The sequence below is a fragment of the Microtus oregoni genome, unplaced genomic scaffold (assembly GCF_018167655.1).
Source record: "Microtus oregoni isolate MIOR12 unplaced genomic scaffold, Mior012 000003F_ref0000135, whole genome shotgun sequence".
Classification (NCBI taxonomy): Eukaryota; Metazoa; Chordata; class Mammalia; order Rodentia; family Cricetidae; genus Microtus; species Microtus oregoni.
The window spans coordinates 25,065,194-25,089,121 of NW_024543062.1; the positions used below are offsets into that span (position 1 = coordinate 25,065,194).

General features: G+C 49.2%; 1 protein-coding gene across 9 annotated transcripts in view; it reads left to right on the top strand.

Annotated features, from left to right (window-relative positions):
* Cit (citron rho-interacting serine/threonine kinase) overlaps positions 1-23,928 on the top strand; it is a 178,832-nt gene that overhangs the window by 73,918 nt on the left and 80,986 nt on the right. For all 9 annotated transcript variants that reach the window (XM_041647361.1, XM_041647376.1, XM_041647382.1 and 6 more), the window contains exons 10-13: positions 2,734-2,917; positions 20,073-20,178; positions 21,077-21,220; positions 22,474-22,593. In XM_041647361.1, the coding sequence (XP_041503295.1) occupies positions 2,734-2,917; positions 20,073-20,178; positions 21,077-21,220; positions 22,474-22,593 (554 nt within the window). The remainder of the gene's footprint in view (positions 1-2,733; positions 2,918-20,072; positions 20,179-21,076; positions 21,221-22,473; positions 22,594-23,928) is intronic.

Sequence of the window (23,928 nt, forward strand, 5' to 3'; positions counted from 1 at the left end):
AGCATCAGAGAGCCTCCAGTCCGCCACCCGGAACGGATATTTAATGCCATCCTGCTTGACTTTTATTATTATTTTTTTTAACATATGGGGATTGAACTCAGCTTCTCATGTTTCCAATGCAAACATTTTACCAACTGATTTATCTTTCTGCCTTGAGCTCATCTGTCACCCAGGCAGGTCCTCCTCCTGCAATCCTCCTGCCTCAGGCCTGTGCTGTCAGCCCTAGCCCTTTTTAATCTTGACCACATGAAACTGGCTTACAGATGAATCTTATTTTATAGTACAGAAATTCAGAAATCATAATTACTTCACTGAGGGTGGCTCCTAGCCCTCTCTATTAGTCATCCCCTTCACGCAGAAATGGGATTCTATTTTAGTCTCCTACAGATAAATTAGTATATAGTGGAAAGGGAATTCGACTTCTGCGAGGAATTAATCGCTGTGATGGAATTAACACAAACAGTCACCATGATGTGTCTGTGCCTCGTACAGCGGAGACGTCAATGCAGATGCATGTGTGTCTCACTTCAGCGACTGGAAGATCTACCATAAACGCGCACTGTACACCAGCAGTAACCGTAGTGACCACAGGTCACTTTCATGCGTATTTACTGTATGTAAAGAGCCATAATAAGCACCTTATATAGATTAATAAGCAAACAAACAGAAGGAAGCCATTCAACAGATGGGGTGGGGATGCCCCTGTCATCCCAATGCACCCCAATGCCCAGCGAGCAGAGACAAGAGGGTTACAACTTTGAGGCCAGCTGCGCTTCTTAGGGAGACTCTTTCAAAACTGGAAATAACCTCATCGTAACCTGTGATGCCTAGAGAGGTCGAGTGACTTTGCCTGGGTCACACGACTTCCGAGTGGGTGAAACTGGGACTCGGTTCTGATTGCAAGCCGTGAGCCATTAGCCCACCACACGTGTGTGTTGGTACCACCTACGTGTCTTCGTCAGTATGTTTTCAGTCTTTATCTGGGTTTCCTTATTTTGGAATGGAAACCATTTCTTTTTGATCCTTACACATCATAATTTCTGTTATTTTAATTTTATTTTATTTTACTTCTAAGGAAGTCACTGGGTGACTGCAGTCTTGTTGGGTTTGCTCCGGGGCTGTTGGACGTGCAAAGGGGATGTGAGCTGATGCTGTCAATCTCAGTTTTCTTCCCGTAAGCTAACGTTTATAGCGTTAGAGCTTGTAGCTCCTGACTCCGGGGGAGGGGGGGAGATGCTCCCGAGAGCCTGGAGGTGTTAAACCATTTTCTGCTGGTGCACATTTTTGATCGTCTCTTTTCCACCTCACCTCGGTGCACCTGAAGCTCTGGGAATGTTCTTTTGCATTTCCCAGAAGCAGCCAGCCCTCTGTGTTCATCGCTCTCTCCTCCGCACCCTTCCGTCATTCCCGTCACTTCTCTGTGCTGCTTTGGCCATTGTCCTTGGGGAAGCCTCGGAAACAACCGGATTCTTAGGAGTCTGTAGGCTGAAGACATGCTTGCTGCTCATTTTCCCAGCACAGAGCTTGGTCTGGAAAATAAGAGGTTAAAAAAGAAGTCTGGACGGTGAAGGGCTGTGACAGCTGTCCTAGGGGGAGCTCTAGCGAGCCCTGGTGGGCAGTGACTCACACTGCTCTGTCACTCAAATCAGCTTTGGCCCCTGCCACGCAGGCGGCCAGGTGGGGTTACCGCCAGAGCAGGCACTAAGGAGTGGGGAGCATGCAGCCTGCACTGCAGGGGATGTGATGCCGGCTTGCCAACTTCCCCCTGCCTGGTCCACTGCGGACGCTCTAGCCTGCAACCATGGTAACACTTCTGGCTGGAAATGCCCCCGGGAGCCCCCTACGATGGGCAGCCGCTCACATCCCTGAGTGAGAGAGCCTAGTAGGTCGGCAGGCAGCAGCGAGGCTGTGATGACCCCCCTAGCTGGAGTCATGCCGTAAGGAGGTAGGAGCCTTGCCGCAGATGTGCATCTGTGGGTCTCTGTGTGCCCCCATTGGCTCTGGCTGCTGCAAATCACTGCAACTTTATTTGGCTGTTTTTGATTATATGGATTGAACTGCGGTGGATTCAGTGGGCAGGATTGTGCTGGGGAGGAGAGATAATGAACTAAAAAAAAAAAGTGGTTAATAAGATCTCCAATTAGATTCATCTGGCTATGAATGAAGCCGACTGCAGTGGTAACCCAGTGGCAGTTCACAGCCTCCCAAGCCCCGGCCTCTTCTCGCCTCTCATTCTGGCTCGGTCATGAGACATACATACATACCTTCTTTCTGACAGCGACGGATGTCGCTAACTAGTGCTCATTTAGACCTGTCTGGAAGAGGGGCTCAATGGGTTTAGGTCATCGGGAACCTTGGCATTAGCCAACTGGCATGGAGTGGAAGCCTTCTGGAAATATCAGGCAGGAGCCGTCTGCTCAGGTGAGTTGCCCAAGTGCTTCTGTAGGAACCCAGTGGCCTGTTTGACTTCTATCTTTCACTTTACCCCCTGCCCTGAAAGGCAAGCTGTCTGCGGGTTGGTGGCCATGTTGGCAGTGAAGGGGTTAATCTCTTGTTGCTGTAGGAGCCGAGGCTGGGTCTGCCTGCGCTAGGAGCTGGGTTGAAAGCAGGCGCTGCAGTGCTGCCTCCAATGCTGAAGGAGTAAGGCGCTTTTTTTCCCTTCTCCGCAACAGTGTGGAATTCATCTGAATTTTTCTCCCCCCCCCCCCGCCTTCTTGTTTTTCTTTTAACCAGCTCCTCCCCCCTTCGTTCCCACCCTCAAGTCTGATGATGACACCTCCAATTTCGATGAACCAGAGAAGAATTCGTGGGTTCCATCCTCTCCGTGCCAGCTGAGCCCCTCGGGTTTCTCGGGCGAAGAACTGCCGTTTGTGGGCTTTTCATATAGCAAGGCACTAGGACTTCTTGGTAGATCTGAGTAAGTGCCGGTGTGACTTTCTGGGGGACTTGCATGGATGCCTGGCACACGGAGCCAAAGGTGGTGGTGCTGGTGGCCGTGGGAGTGGGGGAGTGCGGCGGAGGGAAGCCTCTGAGCTGCCTGCATTTGGAAAGCGGTCTACCTGTTTGGGGCTTGTGGGGCCAGACTGTTGATGCTCAGTTCCGCATGGTGTGTTCAGTGCCTGTTCCTGCCTGTGGCGTTCTCATGGTCAAGTGGGTACTTTAGGTTAGTTCTTTCCGTCTTTGGTCTTCCTTAGAGGGAGGAGAGTGTGGAGGTTTCCAGCCGTGCAGCTCCTTGGTCAGAGGGGAACCGTGTCTGAGTTAAACTGAGCCCATCCATCCATCTGTGCATCCGTCTCAAGAGGGAGGCTGGCTGGTATCTTGGCTGTACTGAAAGGATCCTAAACACCAAATCTCACAAGCTAAAGGTTTCCCGATGGGTTTAACTGAGCTGCAAGTGGCTGAACCAGAGCTCTAGCTGAGAGATGATGCTCGGCTCCTGTCCAAGTATGCTGCAAGATCAGAGATCTGGCAGCTGAGCCATTCTGAGCAGGGAGAGCACCCGTGGCCAGAGGAAGCCCCATTCCCGGGAGCCCCCAGGAGGGAGTGTGATGCAGCCACCACTGATTCACAGAAATTGGGCTCACAAGAAGACGGGGGGGGGGGGGGGGGGGGGGGAAAACCCTAAGCAAACGAAGCAACTAGAATTAGAGATAGCCAGGAACCCTCTTGACCTGGGAGTCCTTCTCTGTCTTTACAGGAAGCGTTTAGATGAGGCAGCCCAGGGCTGGTTTGGAGGGTCTTGTTTCCAGACTTAGAATTAAATTGCACTCGCCTGGGATGTGGGAGCTTGATGACATTCTGTTTTCAGGGGAGCGAGATCCCATAGGAAGGTGTCAGGCCAGCTGCGCTGTTCCCCCAGCGTCCCACCCTCATGCTGAGGTTCTTAGGGCTATGTCGGGTTACTAGTTGCTGCCCACTTAGGAGAAGAACACATTTTTATTTTTTTAAAAAAGTCTCTCCTTGGTAGATTCATTCATACCTGTTTGTTGTATTTGTAGCTCAGATATTGATTTGAGGTATGGATATAGTCTTGGTTCCTGGATGGTGTCACCCCACAGGTGCAATTTTGAGGTTCTTAAAAAGCTGTCAGATTTTTTTAACAGGAAATTGAACATTTGATATAAGCTAGGAGAATGTGGGCTGTTCTTGATTTTTGACGGGGGCTTTTACAACGAAAGATGCCAAGTTGGGCTTCCTTTATTACCTTGCCTGAGGTCTGGGTTTAGAATCCAGGCAATGTCAGTATTATTAGATGTGGCTTTCCTGCTGATGTGTTCCACCACCCAAAGCATCCCAGAGGATGTAGGAGAGGCAAAAATCTCACTAGCTGTTGAATGTGGAAGAAGACAGATTTGAAATGGCCCAAGCAGGGCTGGGAGGTTTGGCGTTGGTATCAAGGATCCAGGAAGGAGTGGAGGCCCAGTGGTGAAGGATGTATAGTTAGTGGGCAGAGTAACCTTGACACAATCAGCACACTGAAGGTCACAGATCCGAACTGGGAGATGTGCGGGGAGTTTCTGGTCTGGTTAGTAATGTGCTGGATGTGTCGAGAGAAAGCTGTCTGAAGGTGCAGATCAGTGATCTGAAAAAACCTGGGAGGCCTTGGGGGAGTCAGGTTTTGGGGTCAAAAAGGGGGGGATGATGGGAGGGAGCCCTGGCATCGCGGTTATGCTTGTTGTTCAGGAAGACTCTAATTGCTTCTTTCTGCTTCTCAGAGCGCCAAGTAAAGGGGCTCCTTAGCATTAGGGCCCAGGCACCGGATAAACGTTGACTGAATTTACTCATGAGCCTTACCCCCAGAATGTGTTTGTGTTGCTTTCTGAATTTGAAGGTTTGCGATTTCACTTTTGGCTGTCCAAAAATCTCTCTCTAATGCATCAACTGAACTTCCATTTATACCCCAAAAGAACGTTTAATAAGATTCTCATAAAAATAAAATTCCTTTTGACAAAGTCGTGCATTTGTTATCCGGAAGATGTAACTGGAGGCGTCTTATCTTTGGGGGAACTTGATGCTTTTTCCATGGCAATTTGGGGCTGGAATTAGCAGCTTTTCTTCTGTCTCGAGTCTCACTCTGTGGTACTGTTGTTGGACCTGGCTACTTTGCCAGATGAGACTCAGTGGGTGAAACCCATAGCCTCATCTTCAAACTCCTATCCACCTGTTGGTTGTAGGTGACCCTGGGCATGTTACTTGTAGGTGACCCTGGGCATGTTACTTGTAGGTGACCCCAGGCATGTTGGGTCAGAGTTAATTGGGAAGCCAATCAAAGAGCCTGGGAGATGAAGCTGCTCAGCAGCTCTCCTGCAGCTTCATAGACATGCAGGACTCATTGCAGGCGGTGGCATTGTCTCCGGGTACCATCTTTGCCCTGCAGTGACCTCAACTTCCTCCCGCTTGTCGTTTTCAGCATCACAGGTTTGTGTTTACACCGCGGTTACTCGGTCCTTACACCATTGAGGGAACCGCAGAGGCTAGCTCGCGCTGCACTGGGGAAACTGACCCCAGATTTGTCACCAGTGAACTGAATGGAACGTTCAGAGGTGGGGCTGAATGAGCGAGGACTTTTCACAGGGACTGTGGCTGCAGGAGCGACTCATACTGTCGCGTTGTGGTCTCTCCTCACATTTTAGGATCTTTCTCTTTTTGCAGGGGACCCCAGGCTATTTTTAAGCCAGTCATTGCGCGCATCGTTAATTTTAGGTTTAGCGAGAAGCTCGGTCTCAGCGTGTTGATGAATGAGGTGTAGGGGAAGTTCCTTGCTGCCCAAGTTGAGAGCTAGGGGAGCTTGGTGAGAGCCAGATTTATTTGGTTAGGTGTATTTGGTGAAGTTAGCTCTGAAGAGCATCCGCACCAGTGCCTCTCTTCATGTCCCCCCACCCCACCCCAGTCCCCTTGTGGAGCTGGGCATTGAACCAGGGACCTTGTCTGTGTTAGGCACGCCGCACTCTACCGCAGTGACCATTGAGCTACACGGCCGACCCAACTCTTTTCTTTTTTCTCAGCAAGAACCCAGACCCAATTCCCATGCCTTGAATGCCTTGAGCTTTACAGTAGTGGGGTGGAAACAAAAATCAGTTAAGTGGAAGGTTTAAAAACACCATGGCTCCCAGAATCCTTGCTCTGTTGTCAGTGTGGGGCGAGTTTCTTCACGTCCTTCTTCCTGGACTGAAGCGCTCCCCCATTATTTCTGGCCGAGTCGACATTTCTGCAAGGTGATGTGATCTTGATGAGGCTAGATTTATGCGTTTGTGGGTTCTGGGTGAGCTGTCTTAGGAAGGGTGCTCTTTCTTCCTTTTGTCCTGGGCACTTCTTCTTTCCTCCCTGTGAATCTGGCAATGCAAGGGTCGAACTATCCCTTCGGACATGATGGAGGAGTGGAGCTGTCTGACACTATTTGTCCTCCTAGATTTCAAATGGCCGGCTTTCAGTGCCTCCTCCTTTTGTGGTTGGGAGTTCTTTGCACAGTATTTTCCTCAGTGGTGACAGGGTAACCAGGACATCTTCCCAAAAGGCTTCTGGGAGAACCAAAAAAACCATATAAAGTATTTACTCTAATACCTGGCACATGAAAAGACCTCAGTCAATAGCTGCTGCTGCCCTGTTTCTTGCTTTTTCTAACACACCAGTCTATATCGATGTAGAACTTTCCGTATATGCCAAGAGGCCATGGAACTAGGACTAGGGAGTTCCAAGTCTGGCCAGACTCTCCAACCCTCGGGAGTTTTTCTCTGGGGGTGCTTAGATGTTCACGCCAACTCCAAGAGTAACATCTAGTTAACAAGAGGTGCTCCTTGTGGAGGAGTAGGCCGGAGGACAGAAGGACAGGATGAAGTCCAGACAGGTGCTTTCCCATCAGATTCACTAATCAAAGCAGATTTGCAGAAACGGATCATAGAACTGAGCAGGTGCCTTAGCCGAGGAACCGTGGGGTGAAGGAGTAACAGTCTCGAGAGCACTGAAGGAGTGAAGCCGACTCGTGCTCTCCTGCTGAGCCAGCAGTGACGATCCTTCTTGCAATGCCTGTCCATTTCCCTGAGCAGGTTGGGGTCTGCAGGGCAGGACGGGTCTCATTGATCCTCATTGTCCCAGACACAGGAAGACATGGCAGGCCCTCAGTGAATATGCGTGCTGGAATGAGCTCACCCATATGCTGTGCTGATGGAGGATGCGGGTTAAAGGTCAGCTCTGTAAAAGATGGTGTATTTGGGTCAGTGGAGAGGAAGGTAGAGAGAGCTTCCTGGGCAGAGGGCTAACCGGAGCCTATTCTCACAGGGTGACCAGTGCTCAGGCTCAGTCCTAAGCCCCTCACACAGACCAAATGACTCCAGCAACACAGCAGCCCAGGAGGAAGGACTGGTCACTGTTCTCCCACTCTGCATGTAAGGAAGATAAGGCATGGAGAGTGTGAACTTGTCCACTGGGCTATGGTGCTGCATCATATAAATGCCCTGGGCGGGAGAAGTCAGGAAATGCTCGTGGGGTGCCCAAGAAGTAGATGCCATTCTGGAGAACGAAGAGCCATGAGGTTGGGGCAGGTGTGGAGAGAGTCGACAAGCTGGTCATAACACTGCTTTTGTATTTGGCCTTTATGCGTTTATTGAGTATGTGGGTTAGTATATAGGTCTCAGGTATCTTCTCATTGAGAGACACTGACCTGGGGTGTATGTGCGCGCACATGTGTATGTGTGCATGCATGCATGCGTGTGTGTGTGTGTGTGAATGCGTGCAAGCATACACATCTGTGTATATATGTGTATGTATGCCTTGTATATGTGTGCGTGTATTTGTGTGTGTGTCCGTGTATGTGTGTGCACATGTGTGTGTATGTGTATTGTGCATGTGTGTCTCTGTGTGTGCATGTATGTATGTCTGTGTGTATATATGTGTATGCACATGTGCATGCATGTGCATGTGTGCATGTATGTATCTCTGTGTGTATACATGTGTGTGCACATTACGTGTATGTGTATTGTGCATGTGTGTCTCTGTGTGCATGTATGTATCTCTGTATATGTGTGCACGCGCATGTGCGTGTATGTGTATTGTGCATGTGTGCCTCTGTGTGCATATATGTATCCCTGTACGTGTGTGCACATGTGTGTATGTGTATTGTGCATGTGTGTCTCTGTATGCATGTATGTATCTGTGTGTATACATGTGCGTGTATGTGTATTGTGCATGTGTGTCTCTGTGTGCATGTATGTATCTCTGTATATATGTGTGTGTGCGCATGTGCATGTATGTGTATTGTGCATGTGTGTCTCTGTGTGCATGTATCTCTGTATATGTGTGTGTGCGCATGTGCGTGTATGTGTATTGTGCATGTATGTCTCTCTGTGTGTGCATGTATGTAACTCTGTGTATGTATGTGTGTGTGCATGCACATAGACACTTGTAACCACTCACATTCTGACTTGCTAGAGAGAACTTCATTGAGGGCAGGGAATGGCACTGACCCTGGCCTTCAGGCTGATCATTCATAAGCTGCACAATAAACATCCCAGAGGGTGATCCCAGTCACCCCCTTCTGAAATTGTGCCTCTGTGTAGCCCAGGCTCAGCTTCCTGTAGCTGGGCACCACTGTGCCCAGTCAGTCACCTTCATGGCTGCCAGTGAAGATGCTGTGTTTCTTCAGATTGGTTTTGGTATTCCAGGTGTCTCCAATCTCACCTCCCTACTCCAGAGAGGGAATGGGAGGGAAGATTTACCCATCAGTCTTACTTTGTTTTGAGCTACTTAGGAGTGAGGGGAATCTTCTTTTAAAAACTGTTTTCCCCAGAATGCATGTACAGGTAGGCCTGGAAGCATCGTCTGTCATCTGGTGCTGCTGTGGTCACAGTGCTGCTGAGATGGGAGGGAGGCCGAGATGGAAAGTCTCGGTGACAGGTGTCATCTGAGCTCCACATACATGCTGTGACATGTGTTCATAAACCAACACTCTCTCACACACACACACACACACACACACACACACACACACACACACACGCAGGGAGAGACAGACACAATCAGACAGAAGGAGAAAGAGAAACACAGAGACAGGGAGAGAGAGAGAGACAGAAACAGAGACAGAGAGACATACAGAAAGGCAGGGGGAAACAAAAACAGAGAGACACACACAGGGGTAAGGGGGGTGGGAGAAAATAGTTTTCCTTCTGTATCCAGCCAGAAACTCCTTGGTATTGTGCTTCCTACCCATATCCCTCTTGGAAGTAGTCTCATCTGTGACTTGGGCTTTTAAATAGTCAACAGCAACAGCAGCTTCTTCTACCGTCCCCAAGGGCACCCATCTACTATATTCAAGTGACTTAATAGCAGCTGCCCTCAAGTGCCTGGCGCTGCTTGTCTCCTGCCATTGAATGGGTCTTAAGCTGCTCGCTCCCCTCTGGCCTTTGTCTTGGGTTTTCTCTCCTCTTGCTCATTCAGGTTTTCTTCTCTCTAGTCAAGCACACCTTGTCCTCCAGCTGTCTCACCCTGTTCTCTGTTTAGACTCGGTGAGTGCGTGCCTCTCAGCCCTGGCGGGACCATTCTGCCACCTTCTAATTGTCTTAGAGACGCCTCTAAGAGCTCAGGTCCAAACAGTCCCACCCTAACCTTAAGGTCAGGCTCTAGAAGATCTGTCGAGTGTGCTCTGGAGCCCCCACAGGCTAGTCCTGTGGTGGTCTTGGGCCCCTAAGAAGGTGATCATTGACTGAGCGTGCTTCATGGTCCCAAGCATGGCCTTAGGTTGGCAACTCTGACTTGGTTCCTCTGCCTTTTGTCTCCTGGCCTCTCTCCAATGACCTCCTGAAGGAATCGTTTGTGCTCAGCACCTCTTTTTCTCCACTCCCACAGTTTGAGGGTCATCTCAGAAGCTATTGACTACCCTCAACCAACAAAGCGAGACACCGGACAGTGTTAGCCATCCTGTCTCTGCATAGCTTTCTGCTTTGTCCGCTGGGTCCTGGACACTCGGTTACCCCCACCTCTGACTACTCCTTCGCCATTGTGTAACTTTCTGTGTCTGGGCCCTTGGAACACGGGTACCACCCACTGCCCCGTGAGCCATCCATTCAGTTCTCGACTTTACCTCCTATTTCCGCTGCCCCTGCTCTTCCTCAGTCTAGAAGCTACCACTCCCCCACCCTTTTAGACAAGACAACGGTGTCACCCTAAGCACTCTTCTGCCTTTTGCCCCTCCCCTCACTGGCAAGGCCTCTAAGCTTTTCCTCTGGTGGCACTCACATCTGTGCCCATTGTCCTGTCCTCGCCGTCACCCCAATGGACATTTGCTTGGGCTGGTGCAGTCGCATCCCGAACGAGCCCTCTGCCTCTGGTATTCTGGCTGCAGGCCATTCTCCACAGAGAGTGGAATTCCTCCAAAGCCTAGGAATGATGTCATTCTCTTGTGGGCACCTTCAGCAGCAGCTTGGTGTGACATTCAAGCTCACTGTGCCAAGACCCTAGCTTGTGCTCCCAGTCCTACCTTCTATTGTCCCTATGTCTGGCCAAATTGCCCAGGGCTCACTGAGGACAGACAGGGCCTTGTCTTCCTTTTGCCCCAAACAGGGCTTCGCCTCGGCAGGTCAGACTTTATATTGACTTTAAATTGAGTTAGACTAAAGTGGTCAGGGTTGTACTAATTCCTTCTGCTCAGAGTACACAGCGTCTGCTGAGTACTTTCGGTAGGCCTAGAACTTTTTATCCTAAAGACTTTCCATGCATTGTCTCACAGCCTCACCATAGTACACGTGATAGACACTGAGACTCAAGGAAGTTGCTTTGAAGTCTGATACAGATCTAAGACCTGTCCCATGTCTGGGGACCTGAGGACCTCCGTACTTGAACCTCTAATGGTCATGGCTGCTAGTTCATGTAAGAATGATGCATTTGTCTAAACAGTCAGGGTTAAGGAACAACTTTCTGGAGGGGTAACCCACACAGTCTCAAGGGTCACGTAGCTCAGTACTCTCCGTCCTGTTTAGATAGTAAAGCTGGGGATTATGGAGCCTGCGTTCCCCTCCGAGGCTTACACAGCTCACCCTTAGCTTTAGAGCTCATGAGAACATTCTTTATTGGGGAGACTAGCTATAGCACCCCTGTGAAAAGTCCAGACTTGAGAACCAGACAGGCAGGGGTTTGTATCCAGGATCCACCCCTTGGCAGTTTTATAAACGGGGCATTTAACTTCTTTCAAATTCCGCTTGCTTGTCCCTCTCATGGGTTGTAGCAGTGTCTGCTAGGTTTCCTGCAGAGATGGGCGAGTCTCACCGTTCCTGCCTGTAGCGGAGCAGGTGTTCTTGCCTGTTGTTAGTGAGGTGTGCAGATGGAGCCGGCTGCTCTTGCTTCTCCCCCCTCCCCAGTTTCCTCCTCATAAAGACTTTTCACTGGTTTCTGTCCATTGAGAGAATCCAGTCGCGTGTGGGGTGCCTGCTGGGTGCTCTAATATCTGCATCCAGTTTTTTACCCTTAACAGTCTGTGGCACATCAGTTAAGCCTGAATTTCCCATAAAGCACTCTTGCCAAGATCCAGTTATGGTGAGCCTGGGCCTCGTGCTCTGTCCCCAGCAAAGGTGTCATCTGTTCCCTCCTCCTCTTGGGCACTTGAGTGTCCCCCAGATGGGTGTGTGTTATGGTAGATGCTGCTGCCCCAGGACCAAGCATGTCATCTCTGATGTGGGGGCCGGAAAGCTTTCTGTACAACCCTGACCCTGCACGGAAGTTCTCATTTCGGATTCTTTTCTCCATGATGATCCGTATATTATTGTACCTGCCTGATGCCCACACACCGTTCGCTCATTCACTAACCTAACAGAGCCACAGTTCTAGGTTTACAGGCATAAATGTGAATAGAACAGATAGCATGCCTGTCCCCAGGAAGTCACCATACACAAGAGACAGATTCAGATGGTGGCAAAGGCTCTCTAGAAATCAGACCAAAATGGGGACCAAAGTGGCATGGCCAATTTAGACACCCCAGGAGGGGTCTCCCTGACATGAGCACTAGGAGTCTGCTGGAGAAGGTTGAGTCACCTGAGGTGACACTTCTGACCTCCCGTGAGCTGGTCTGGGAGTCTACTCTGAGGTCCTGTGGGGCACTGAGCTCCGCTCTAGGCTGGGCATGGCAGTGGGGCTCTCTTCACTAGAGTTGTGTCCTGGTGGTACAGGTGGACACGCCGTCTTTCCGTCATCCACTCAGCAAAGTCTTGCTAGCCTACTGTGTGTCGCGTACATTCCAGACAGCGAGGCTTCAACGGTGAGAACGAGGAGGCACAAATCCCTGACTACAGGAGTAGGATCTGTCAGAGAGTTAGTTCTCAGTGGCACGTGGAAGGTTATTCCTGGTAGAGAGGAAGGAGAAGACTTTGAAGCCAGGACCACACTCCTGAGGGCCCAGCCAACAGCAAACCTATCAGAGCCTTGGAGAGCTAGAGCTCCCAGCTCCTTGGGTGGTATGGTCTTGGTTGAGGTCAAGAGCCTGAACTTAAAGCATGGGATTACATTGAGTAGGAAGGTTTGGTAGGATTTTGAGTAGGAGCGTGGTAAATCTCTCTGCCCCTTGTTGGAGGGTAGATGGTAGAGGGGATGAGAGTTAAATTCAGGAGGGATTAATTAGGCGGTTGTAGTCACTCAGAGAAGTGGTGGGGATATGTCAACAGAGTTCTCAAAACGAGGCACTCACATAGCGCCGGGAATGGTATTAAAGAAATCACGTGCCTGGCTATGTTTTTATGACTAGTGAGAGTTTTGATAAATGATTTTTGAGCTACCTATTAATCATTCTAGAGCAATAGTTTCCCACTCATCTGGACCCCATTGGCGATGGTAGTGCTGGTGGCATGTGTGTGGTTGCTTATCTGGGTGTGTGTGTGCGTGTGTGTGTGTGTCACTCCAAAGCCAGGCAAGAGCCCGCAGCTCTCCAGGACAGTGGCATTTTTCACATTTCCAAGGGCTTGCTACGGACACCACTGTCTATCTTAAAATGGGCTTATAAAGTTAGTTCATAAATTTCAGAATGTACAATCTTAAAAGCCAGTGTATTTTTGGAAGCAGAAGGCTGCTGGGTTTTAAATTCTCTTGCACCACGCTGCAGCTTGTGGTTACATGTATTTCTAGTGCTGTTGGCCACGATTAAGGTGAGGCCCTCAGCTGAACTAATTTCCACGAATCCAGCTTCAACACTGAGTCTCCACACTTGCCTGTCCCTGAAGCACATGCGACCTGGTCAGTGATGGGGTGATGGGCTCTTCAGGCAGGGGACGGCTTCCTAGTGAAGCAGGCGGATGGCTTGATTCTCACACAAGATTCTAGGCCTGGAGGTTAACGTTGACCTAGTCCACGTTCTGCTTTGTGGGGTAGAAGTACTGTATTCTCATTAGATATGGAATATTCTGTTAATAGCTCTACTGGATTTTTCTAAGTTATATGGGTTATTTATAGGCATGTCATTGGTAAAACTGAATTTTATAATTTTTCTTAAATGTAGAGGTTCCATGTAAAACAGTTTTTGGGTCAAATTTAATATGTTAAGCAAACGTTCTCTCGACTGTAGAGGTGCTGGCAGTTCCCACTTTCTCTGTCTTGTGCCATTCTCTCTCTCGATACTCCTTGGGCCTCTGTAATTATAAAGCAGATGTATATATCAGGAAGAGATGTTGATTTCAGAGTAAAATTTTCTAGAAAAATAGAAGCTGGGGGAAAAAAAGGAAAACCCAAACTTGGCTCTGCGCTGGAAGAGACAGCAGTGCTGTGTGTGGGCGGGCGACTCATGCACCCGCTGCTCAGAGGAGCCGCTCCTCTCCATGGGGGCAACTGGCTGTGCATCCAAGACATGGCCGGGAGAGTAGGCAAGAGCTGTGTGGGCAGGCTGCGTGTCCTTTTATTAGTGTCTTCGTTGTACTGCGTCCAGCTAATCCAGAGCACCAACTGCCTGGACTTCCGACATCGTTCCTGTTTCTAGTTTAACAGTCCTCTGCCCCCCAGCCATCGAGCACTGGAAGGAGAGTTGCTTTTGTGTGTGTGGGCTGAACTGTGTCTGGGGGTGGCTGTGGACCAACATAGCTTGTGGACGCTTTTGGGTTCCTAGACTGTTTTGAGCTCACACTTAGCATCACATGGATAGATAGAGGTCACCTTATTCTGTACGGCCCGCCCCTCTCTTTCCTCTATGGCTTTGCCCCTCCGAACATCCTCAGTCCTGTCTGGGTTCATCTATTGCTGTCCAGCCCTGAAGAAGTTGAGTTGATATTTGAACTCACAACCATCGATTGTAGACCCCTCTACTTTTAAGTGGCTGGCCCTCTCACACATAGGATAAGTATGTGTAGGGACTGTAAGATCAGTTCTTGATGACTCCAGTGCTGTGAGGATAGAATGCCCATCTCACAGGTCTGTGGGGGTCAGGTCTGCGAGGGGCCTGCACCAAGAACACGCTACTCCTGGATGGTTCCTGAGGTGCGGAATGGAGACTTTCTTTCCCTTACAGCCTCCACACGAGGGTTTCTCAGCTCGGCGCTGCGCTGTTGGCTGAGTAACTCCTCCAGGTCCCTCCTGTGTGGTATAGATTGTTGAGCGGTGTCTCTAGCTTCCTCCTGCCGAATGTTAATAAGGCACGTGCGTGTGCACGCGCACACACACACATACACACACTTCCTCTCCTGTCCCCCCCAGCCCTCCCTGACCCCCACCCTGTCCCCAACACACCCCCACCTTCAACATGCCCCCATCCCAACTTCTCCTTCAATGCACCTTCTACCCCTACCCCACCCCCGCCATTAAGATGAAAGAACATTCTAAATATCACCAAATGTATCCTGGAATATACATGGGAAAGCCGTTGGGCTTGAGAGGATTAACTTTCTTTAAAAATGAAATTTACTTTATGTTGAGTGTTTTATTGCATATGTGTCTGATTTCCTCCCTTCTTCCTGCAGTTGTGGGCCACAGGCATATACTATGGCCTCAGAATTTTGATAAAGAACTTTGTAGAGGAGTGATCTTGTTTCGTTTTTAACTTTCCTTCAACATTATAACCTTTAGATATTGCCACGCTTGAATTTTGGGAAGACCTTAGACCCATGACCTGTTTGAACAACAGAGCTGTGTGAATGGTTTGATTGCTCTCTGGCAAGCTTGGATGAGGCCTCTCGAGCTAAGGTTCGTTCACATTACGGTCAGTTTCAGGAAACAGCATTCGCTGCAAGTCAGAAAGATGGCTAGTGGCTTCTTAGAGACAACGGATTGTGCTGATGTTTCGGAATGGCTGCTGGGGCATGTGTATCTGCTGCATTGAGAAATGCATACTTGGGGGCTGGGGAGTGGGCTCCATGATTAAGAACACTTGCCGCTTTTGCAGAGGACCCAGGTTTGGTCCCCAGCACCCACATGGTGTTTACAACCTGTTACGGCGTAAATGAGCAGCAGACAGAAATTATAATAAAATATTCAGCTTTAATAAGGAAAAGACTTACAGAACCGAGGTTCCCGCGGAGAACAGGAAAGCAGAAGAAGGGAAGGCGGGGAGCACACCCGCAATATTTATAAGTAAAAAATATCCTCAGGGGACCCTGCCCTATAAACAAGGTGATTGGTTGGGGCTTCCCCTATAACAACCGCTTCTCACCCCAGCTCCATGAGACCTGATGCTCGCTCTCTCCTGGCCTCTTTCTGCTTCTGCGTGTTCTTGGTACACATAGACTCTCTCAGGCAAAACACTCACACACACAAATTTAAAAAACTCTTTGAACAGTTTCTGTTGGAGCTTGTCACAGGGACTGTGAGCTGAATTACCTTAGTTGCATGAAAGGTAAATGGCATGTAAGGGTTTTGTGCTATACCTGGCTCTACATTTTTCCCCTTACAAACCCATGGAGATGCTGTAATTAAATTAACGTGCAAAGTTGGGCATCTTAAAATCCCGCCCTTTGCGGGCTGAAATAGAAGGATCGTGAGTTCGAGGCCAGCCTAGGCTACACAGGGAGACCCTGTCTTAAAGAAGCAAACTCAGCCGGTAGATAAGCATGACTTCAGTTGTGGGAACCCGCGCGGTGGAAGGAAAACGCCAGTTCCCTCAAGTTGTCCCTGCTCCACACGTGTGCATCATGGCGCACACATGTACACAATGCCACACACCTAAAGCAATGGGCACATTAAATGATATGGAATGCTGGTTTTTGGTTGTTGCTTTTTGTTTTTTTAATTTTCAGAGACAGGGTTTCTCTGTGTTTTTGGAACCTGTCCTGGAACCCGCTCTGTAGACCAGGCTGGCCTCAAACTCACAGAGATCTGCCTGCCCCTGCCTCCCGAGTGCTGGGATTAAAGGCTGCGCCACCACCACCCGGCTGGAATGCTGCTCTTAATCATTGTCTAACGCTTGTACTTGTCCTGAATTGAGAGCTGAGTTCCCGCTCAGGGAGGAACACAAAGTACTGTCCTCACATAACCAAGGTGCCACAGGGGAGCAGACGCCCAGGCTGGCCGTACTGGAAAGCCTCGACTTGAAGCCACGCACGCTCTTCTCCTTAGCACCCCCGCTTCCAATCCTGACTATCCTTCCAAGTCATCATGAAATTTAACGAAGATGACACTGCCAGGCCGAGCCCTTGTTCCTGCCCAGATTGAACTGGCCTTGCCCCCAGCCTTGGCTACAAGCATGCCACCTCCGGGTGATGGGTCAGGGTACAGGAAGCTGCCCAAAGCTTCCATGACCCTTGCCCTCCGTCCGCAGCTGTTGTCCGGGGCTGAGTTTAGTTGCAGCATTCCTACAGGAATGTTTTTTTTTTTTAATATGTGATTTTTATTTATTCTTTAAAAAAGAGGCTTCTTTAGTATATTTATTCTGAAGAGCTCTTAATTGCTGTACTTAGAACTCTTAAATGTGAGCGTTTGTCAGGCATCAAAATAGCAGAGTGAGCGAGTGGACCTGGGGTGACGGCTGCATTGTCTCCCGTGAGTGCTCCTCTTCTCATCCCGGGCCCATTAACCAGCGGCCTAGAAACGCCTTTTCTTTCTTTCTTTTGGTGAATAAGCAATCTGTTCTGTACCCACAGCAGCGAATGTTCCACATCAAGCTCCACTGGAGCCCGCCCTCCTTGTGTCGTTGGGTTTTGTGAGCCACATCCCACTCCGTATCAGAAAACCCATGCAGTAGTTTGTGCCAGTAAGAACTGTGGCCTGTGTGTCGTCCCTGATATATATCCTGTGTGTCCCTTTGTGACATGTGGGTGACCCTCGATTACTACAGGACCAGGGGCTGTCTCCGCCTGCTCAGGTGGCCTGGGACTTGTCTCTAACCTGCCCACCAAAGTACAATCAGGGATGAGGGAAACTCAAGGCCATCCCAAACAATCCCTGTGAAAGCAGGAAGAGGGTGTGTGCGTGCGTGCGTGCGTGCATGAGTGCGTGCGTGCGTGTGTGTGTCTGTGTGTATTTTGGCTAGTATATAGGCTTGTGAGAAGTGTTAAAATTTCTAGCTCAATGTGAGAGTTTTAAAAAAGATTTATTTCTGGGTTTTAATCCTTGTTGCCCATTTCTATGAATAATCCTTGTTTGTCTTGATGTGAACAATAGCGCACAGCACGCTCAGCCCCCTGAGTGTTATTATTTCAAGCAACTGTTTTAGGCCTGTGAGGCACGAGCTATTTCCAGAGTTGTAGAGATTGTAATAAAAATGGCACCAGTCATAGTAATGGTTGGCATTTGTGTGTGCCAGGGCTGTGCTTGGGGCTCAACGTGCACTATAATTACCCATTTTACAGGTGCGGCAGCTGAGGTTAGGGAGGCCACACAGCTTGGAAGTGATGGGTCAGATTGTACCCAGTGCAGCCTGACTCCTGTTGTTGCGTACAGAGAGCTGTCTCACCGCCCTGTCACTGGGTTGGCAGCTGTAGCAGAGAGGTGTTCCACATTGCTGCAGGGGGCCGATCTCTTTTAGGCCGAGAAGTAGTCTGGGGCACCAGAAAACAGAACTTGCGCCTGCTGGGAAGACCCCGAGTGCTCATCAGTAAGCAGCTCCTGCAGTCCTGTTACCAAGGCAACCAAGATGGGACTGTGGGCAGCAGTGGGCACCACCATGTCCCTCCATGCATAAGAACGGTTGCTTGCTATGGCCTTGACTTTTTTTCTTCACCCAGTGTTTAAACCCCCACCAAGGTACTCATTCTCATGCCCATCCCTAGTTAGCCCCAGGACACCCGCACATGTGTGAGAGAGCCCTTCTAGTCCACTCCCTACATAGCTTGTCATGCAATTTTTATAATGTTTCCTAAGTGCGACATCAGGGGCATCTAGCCTTTCAGTCTCTCGCTTCCTGTAGACTAACAGAAACCATTTATCAACCAGCAGGTTCTTTAATCTCTGTGTGCTTCACTTTCTTCATGTGTAACATGAGGATAATAGGTTGTGTCTTCCTCAGTGAGTTGTGGGGAATAAAGGATTAAAATGTGTCTAGCGTTCAGAGAGCACCAGGTACGTCACAGCTGGGTGAGTGTCTGAGTTTCTCACTGGTGCTGTAACAAGTCAGCACAGGCCCAGAGGCGTGGAAGAACACACACTTACTATCTCACAGTTCTGGGAGTTCCAAGTTCCATGTGAGTTTCTTTTGGCTCAAGATAGCCTAAATGAGGTTGTACTCTGCCTGTGGGCTTTGAGGAAAATTAGCCTCCTTATCTTATCCAGCTCCTAGGGTCCGCCCATTTGTGATTTGGTGGCTCCCTATCTTTATGTTTGTGTATGGTGTCATGTGCGCCTCATGACACCTGTGTGGAGGACAGGGTACAACTTTGGTTGTTGGTCCTTGCTTTCTACCTAGTTTGAGATAGGCCGCTTACTTTGCTCTCCATAGACCTGGGAACTTCCAGGGAATTTCTTGGCTCTGTCCCCTACCTTGCTGTAGAACTCTGAGTTACCCATACATACTTCTGTGCTGCGCTTTATGTGGGCCCTGGGGATTCTAAGTCCTAGCCTGCCTCTGCATCTTGTAAGCCAGTTGTGTAGCATGTTCAGATCTCTGTGCCCTGCCTCTGTGCTTGGCTTTCTGTCCCCCACACCTCGGTTTCTATCTTATGAGGACTTCTGTGGGGCCCCTACCCCTCTGTTTCTATCTTATGAGGATTCTGTGGGGAGGATATTGGACTTTTCGGGTAATCCAGGATAATCTCTGCATTTCAAGATCATTAACTTAATCTCAGCTACTTAGTGTTCATGTGTGGTCTTTGTAGCTTCTGGATTGGACATCGACATTTGGGGGAAGGGAATGAGCACGCCATTTGGTTCATCACCGTAAGCATGGGCTGTTTACAGTGAACACAACAGAATGGAACTGGCTAGCTTGGGGGAGGAACAGACAGACTTCATAGTGTGTTGTTACAACACACCGCTCGGTCATGTCTGTCCTGCCTCAGGGCCAGCATAGCTGCCGTCCCCTGTCCCCGCTGCTTCCTTCCTGTTAGATCCTTTTGTATCTAGAACCTTCTCATCCTTCAGGTCTCAAATGCCACCTTCTCTCAGAAGCCCTCCTGGGTCACACTTCCTCTTGTCCCCAGCCTCTCTCGTTCCACTTTGTCATTGGACCACATGCTTGTTCCTCCTCTCAAGTCTCTCTCAGCAGTAAGCCTTTTGTTTCTGAACCTTCCTGGTGCAGTGTCTGCTCTCCCTGGAACACCAGCTTTGGGAGGAGCGGGGACCCCGTGTGTTATGTGCCTCGCCGGTGGCACAGTGAGTGTTGAAGCCGTACCTGTTGAGTGTGTCAGTGAAAGGAGTAACACAGGCCAAAGGCTGTGCCCTGAATGCTCACACTTTCTTGTGTGACAAGTTCTGTTCTCATCATTCCGCTGGACAGCTCTGCAAACCAGGGCTCCCAGAAGCCAGTTTTGGCTCCAGGTTCCCTTGACTCTGCACCAAGTCTACCTGCCACAGTCCATGCTTCCTTCTACTTCCTTGCCCCCTGGTTTTAATGCTACTAGAAAATGCTTGAGCCAGCTCCGCAGCAGAATGCAGGCAGGACTGCCGTTTCTGCTGCAATGTCTGAACACAGCTCCCGGGCTGACGGGCATACCATTTGACTTTTTTTTAATTATTGTGTTTCTCTTTAGGTCTGTTGTGTCGGGTCTGGACTCCCCTGCCAAGACTAGCTCCATGGAAAAGAAACTTCTCATCAAAAGCAAAGAGCTGCAAGACTCACAGGACAAGTGTCACAAGGTATTTATCTCCGCAGCCGGCCTCCGTCCTTGCTCCAGGATCCTCCCGCCAATATATGCCAAGGGACCCGCCGGGGGCCACGGCTGGCTCTGAGCCTCCTGATCCCTCGCTGAAGCCGCACCTCCAGCAGCTCAGAGGGAGATGAATTCGGGCCTAGACTTTGCCATAAATCCTTTAAATCTTAACCAGAGGAGACCCTGGATTTAAAACAGCCTGTGTCTCAGCATGACCCAGCCCGATGTCTGCTTCTTCCAGCAGGTGGCCTGGGTCCTCACCTGTGGCTGAGATGCTTCCCATCTGCTCGGATTGAGGCGAAGTCTCTCTTCCTAGTCTTTTAAACTCCTGCCTGTGTCACGGCGGCCACTGTGTTGATTATGCTCAACGTCTCTTAATACTCACTGTTCCTGCCCAGAGGCAACTCTCTGAAAACTTAATAAAAACCACTGCTTGTGTGGGACTCCTAAGAGTGCAGACGAATAATTATCCCTCAGCCTTGTTCTGGATCTTTCCTCTAGATCTTTGCAAGGAGATGGGGGGGATCAAGATGGATTTAGGATAAAATATAAAATTAAAGTGACATCTGTGTAAGCCAAACCAATAACAAAAAAAAAAAAGGTGAAAATGATGGTGGCTCTTTTGCTAAGTGGGTTAGAGAAGTGATCGTGCGAAGCGGGACTTGGATGACAGGAGTGACCTAGCGTTTGGTGACTGTCTTTTTGAAGAACTGTGTGCTCCTGGGCGAAGAAGCAATGGTATTTCCATCCCAGCTCTTGGCGAATTAGCGGTAACCCCTCCCCCCGACCCCAGACCACCAGGTGGCCTAGGGGCCTGCTTGAGATGTGCTTGCTCCCACGAAACCTCCTTGGGCCCTTTTAACCCATCCATGTGTTTATTTCAGATGGAGCAGGAAATGACCCGGTTACATCGGAGAGTGTCAGAGGTGGAGGCTGTGCTTAGTCAGAAGGAGGTGGAACTGAAGGCCTCTGAGACTCAGAGATCCCTCCTGGAGCAGGACCTTGCCACCTACATCACAGAATGCAGTGTGAGCCTTCCCCAAAGCCCCCCTTCCCTCGGAGGCGGCACTTCCTGTTGTGTGTGTCTCATCCTGTTTCATGACAGCTCCATGAGGCACATCACAGCCAATGGCAGAGCGTAGAGTCAGACAGGGTAGCAAAGATTGCAGGAGTGAGGTGCGAGGTCCCTAGGAAGGAACCGGTTTTCAACAAAAAACCCATGCTGGCTGCTGGGCAGCACAGGTCCTGGAGATGGGAGTCAGCTGTCACTAAAGCCTTCTGCAGAGACTTCTGACATCTCCTGCCCCAACCTCTCTGGTCTACGCTGTGTCAACGTGATCAGCTCTGAGGACTAAACTCCCAAATCTGTACCAGAAAACATAATTTGAATCTGTTGGAAATCAATTTTTTATTCAATTTAGAAGCACGGTAGTGCCGAGGAAATTCAGCCCTTGAGATCCAGATCCTCTGTCATTATTTCTCATACAGCTCCATTTTTTTTTTCCTTTCCTTCACAAGCGTAGACTGTCTTCTCCATTGTCTCGTGGAATTTTTCATTCAGGTGTTTCTCTAATGTGCCCTGTTAAACAATCTTAAGAGGTTGAATCACACATTTATAAAGTCTTTGATTTTTTACACATGGGAGAGGAAATCTATGGCATGTGGCTGATTACGAATAACTGCGCTGTTTGTGTTCCAGACTTGGCCACCTTTCAGTGGTGGGTGAAGTTCTCCATCTGTCTCTCAGATGTCTCTGTCAGTGCCATTGGAGCACAGAGGGGAGCGGATGGGTGATAGGCATCTCGGAGGCTAGTCAGGAGGGAGATAGTCTACTGGACTCTGAAATGGCAGCCACATAGGCGATGAACGGTTGCTTCTTTGAAACAGACGTATGCCCTTGAGAGTCTGGAAGAGCTTTTTCTAGTCTGGAATACACTAGATAGTCATGGAGGTGGTGGTTGTAAGAGACACAGGATCTTACTGGTTTTCAGTCCTGACCATACACGTAAGTATCTGCCAGGATAGGTAGATGACGCCAGGCTACTAGCTGGTAGAGTTTCAGGCTCGGCCCGTAAGGTTGTGAGCTTTCGATGACGTTTCTTCCACCAAGTGGCTTTTACAGGGCGAAAAATGGAATCAGCAACCACTTGGAGGTGTCCGCTCTGGTCTGTCGCTCGAAACCATGCCGGTGTCTTCGGAGCAGCTTGCAGCTGTCCTGATGAAGCTCTTCAGCCAGAACACGACCCACGGGCATCCCTATTAAAACCTTTGCTTTCTGCAGAGCTTAAAGCGAAGTCTGGAGCAAGCACGGATGGAGGTGTCCCAGGAGGATGACAAAGCCCTGCAGCTTCTCCATGACATCAGAGAGCAGAGCCGGAAGCTCCAAGAGATCAAGGAGCAGGTATGACCGCTCCCTCAGAGCCCAGTGGCCCTGCAGTTGACGGCAGCTTGTCTGAGAGGCAGAGGTTGCCGGAATAAAGGGTGGAAGCATAGAGAAAGGCAGGCGACCACGTGGAGTCTTTAGCTTCTCCGTGATCGTATAGATCACACCAGCTTGTTGGTTCTGCCCTTTTTGAAGGCCTCAACCCATAAAAGCTACCACTTCTAATAAAGAATACACTGAGCAGACAGGTCTGGCCTCCTACATACTTTCTGTGGCTCTCAGAACAAAAGTGACTTTTGTGTCCTTAAATGATCAGGCAAAAGAGAAAAAGAATATTTTGTGGCTTGTAATTTTGAAAAATTCATCAAATTTCAGTTTGCCTAAAGATTTACTGGGACACAACCATGCTCATTTTATTTATCGTGACTTTGATACCACAGAGGCAAAAGCGAGGGTGTTTTCAGAGTGTGTTTCTATAAAGCCAAAACTTCTTACTCTGACTTTTTACCAAAAGTTTACCAACCTCTTCTTTGGATGGTCCCAAAAGAATTTGGTATTTTTCTAGCTTTTCAGATGTACTTTCCATTGTCAAGAGACCATGAACATTCAGTTACACATTCACACGCTCGTGGACACACCCCAGTCAGAATCAACATAACAAATCTGGGTACACAATCCCACTCCCCCGAGTTTCCAGAAGAGAACAGAACAGAGACCTTTAAACAGCCCCCCCGCCTTACTAACAGGGCTTTCTCTTGAGAGGCTCATTTTTGTATCGCCTCATTGTTTTCTTTTTAGCTTGGATTTTTTTTTTCTGTCTTCTGAAGACACTGTAAATAGAAACTTTAATGAAGAGATGGAAATGAGTAATTGGAGAGCGGAATTATCAGCTGCCAGGCAACTCTCATTCACTCCAGGAAACCTAGTGGGAACACTAATAGAAGTGAGCATTCTCATCTCTGGGTGGCGCGGACTTGGCCGTCTGGATGGCTCCAACGAAAGAGATTCCTGCAGATAGCTCAACTTGTTAGCTATTCTTTAAATCAGTGGATTATCTCATATTCTCCTTGTCACCTCAAGTTGGGTTTTTTTGTTGTTGTTTTTTGTGGGTTTTTTTTTTGTTGTTGTTGTTTTTGAGAGGGTCTCTGTGTAGCTGTCCTGGAACTCTCTCTGTAGACCAGGATGTCCTCGAACTCACAGAGATCCGCCTGCCTCTGCCTCCTGAGTGCTGGGATAAAAGGCGTGCGCCACCATCGCCTGGCTTCAATATTTCTTAAATGGTAGGTTGACACCCTCTTGCTGTGTAAGAAAATCATAAGTGAATATGCACTGGGAACTTTGCAAATGGGTCAT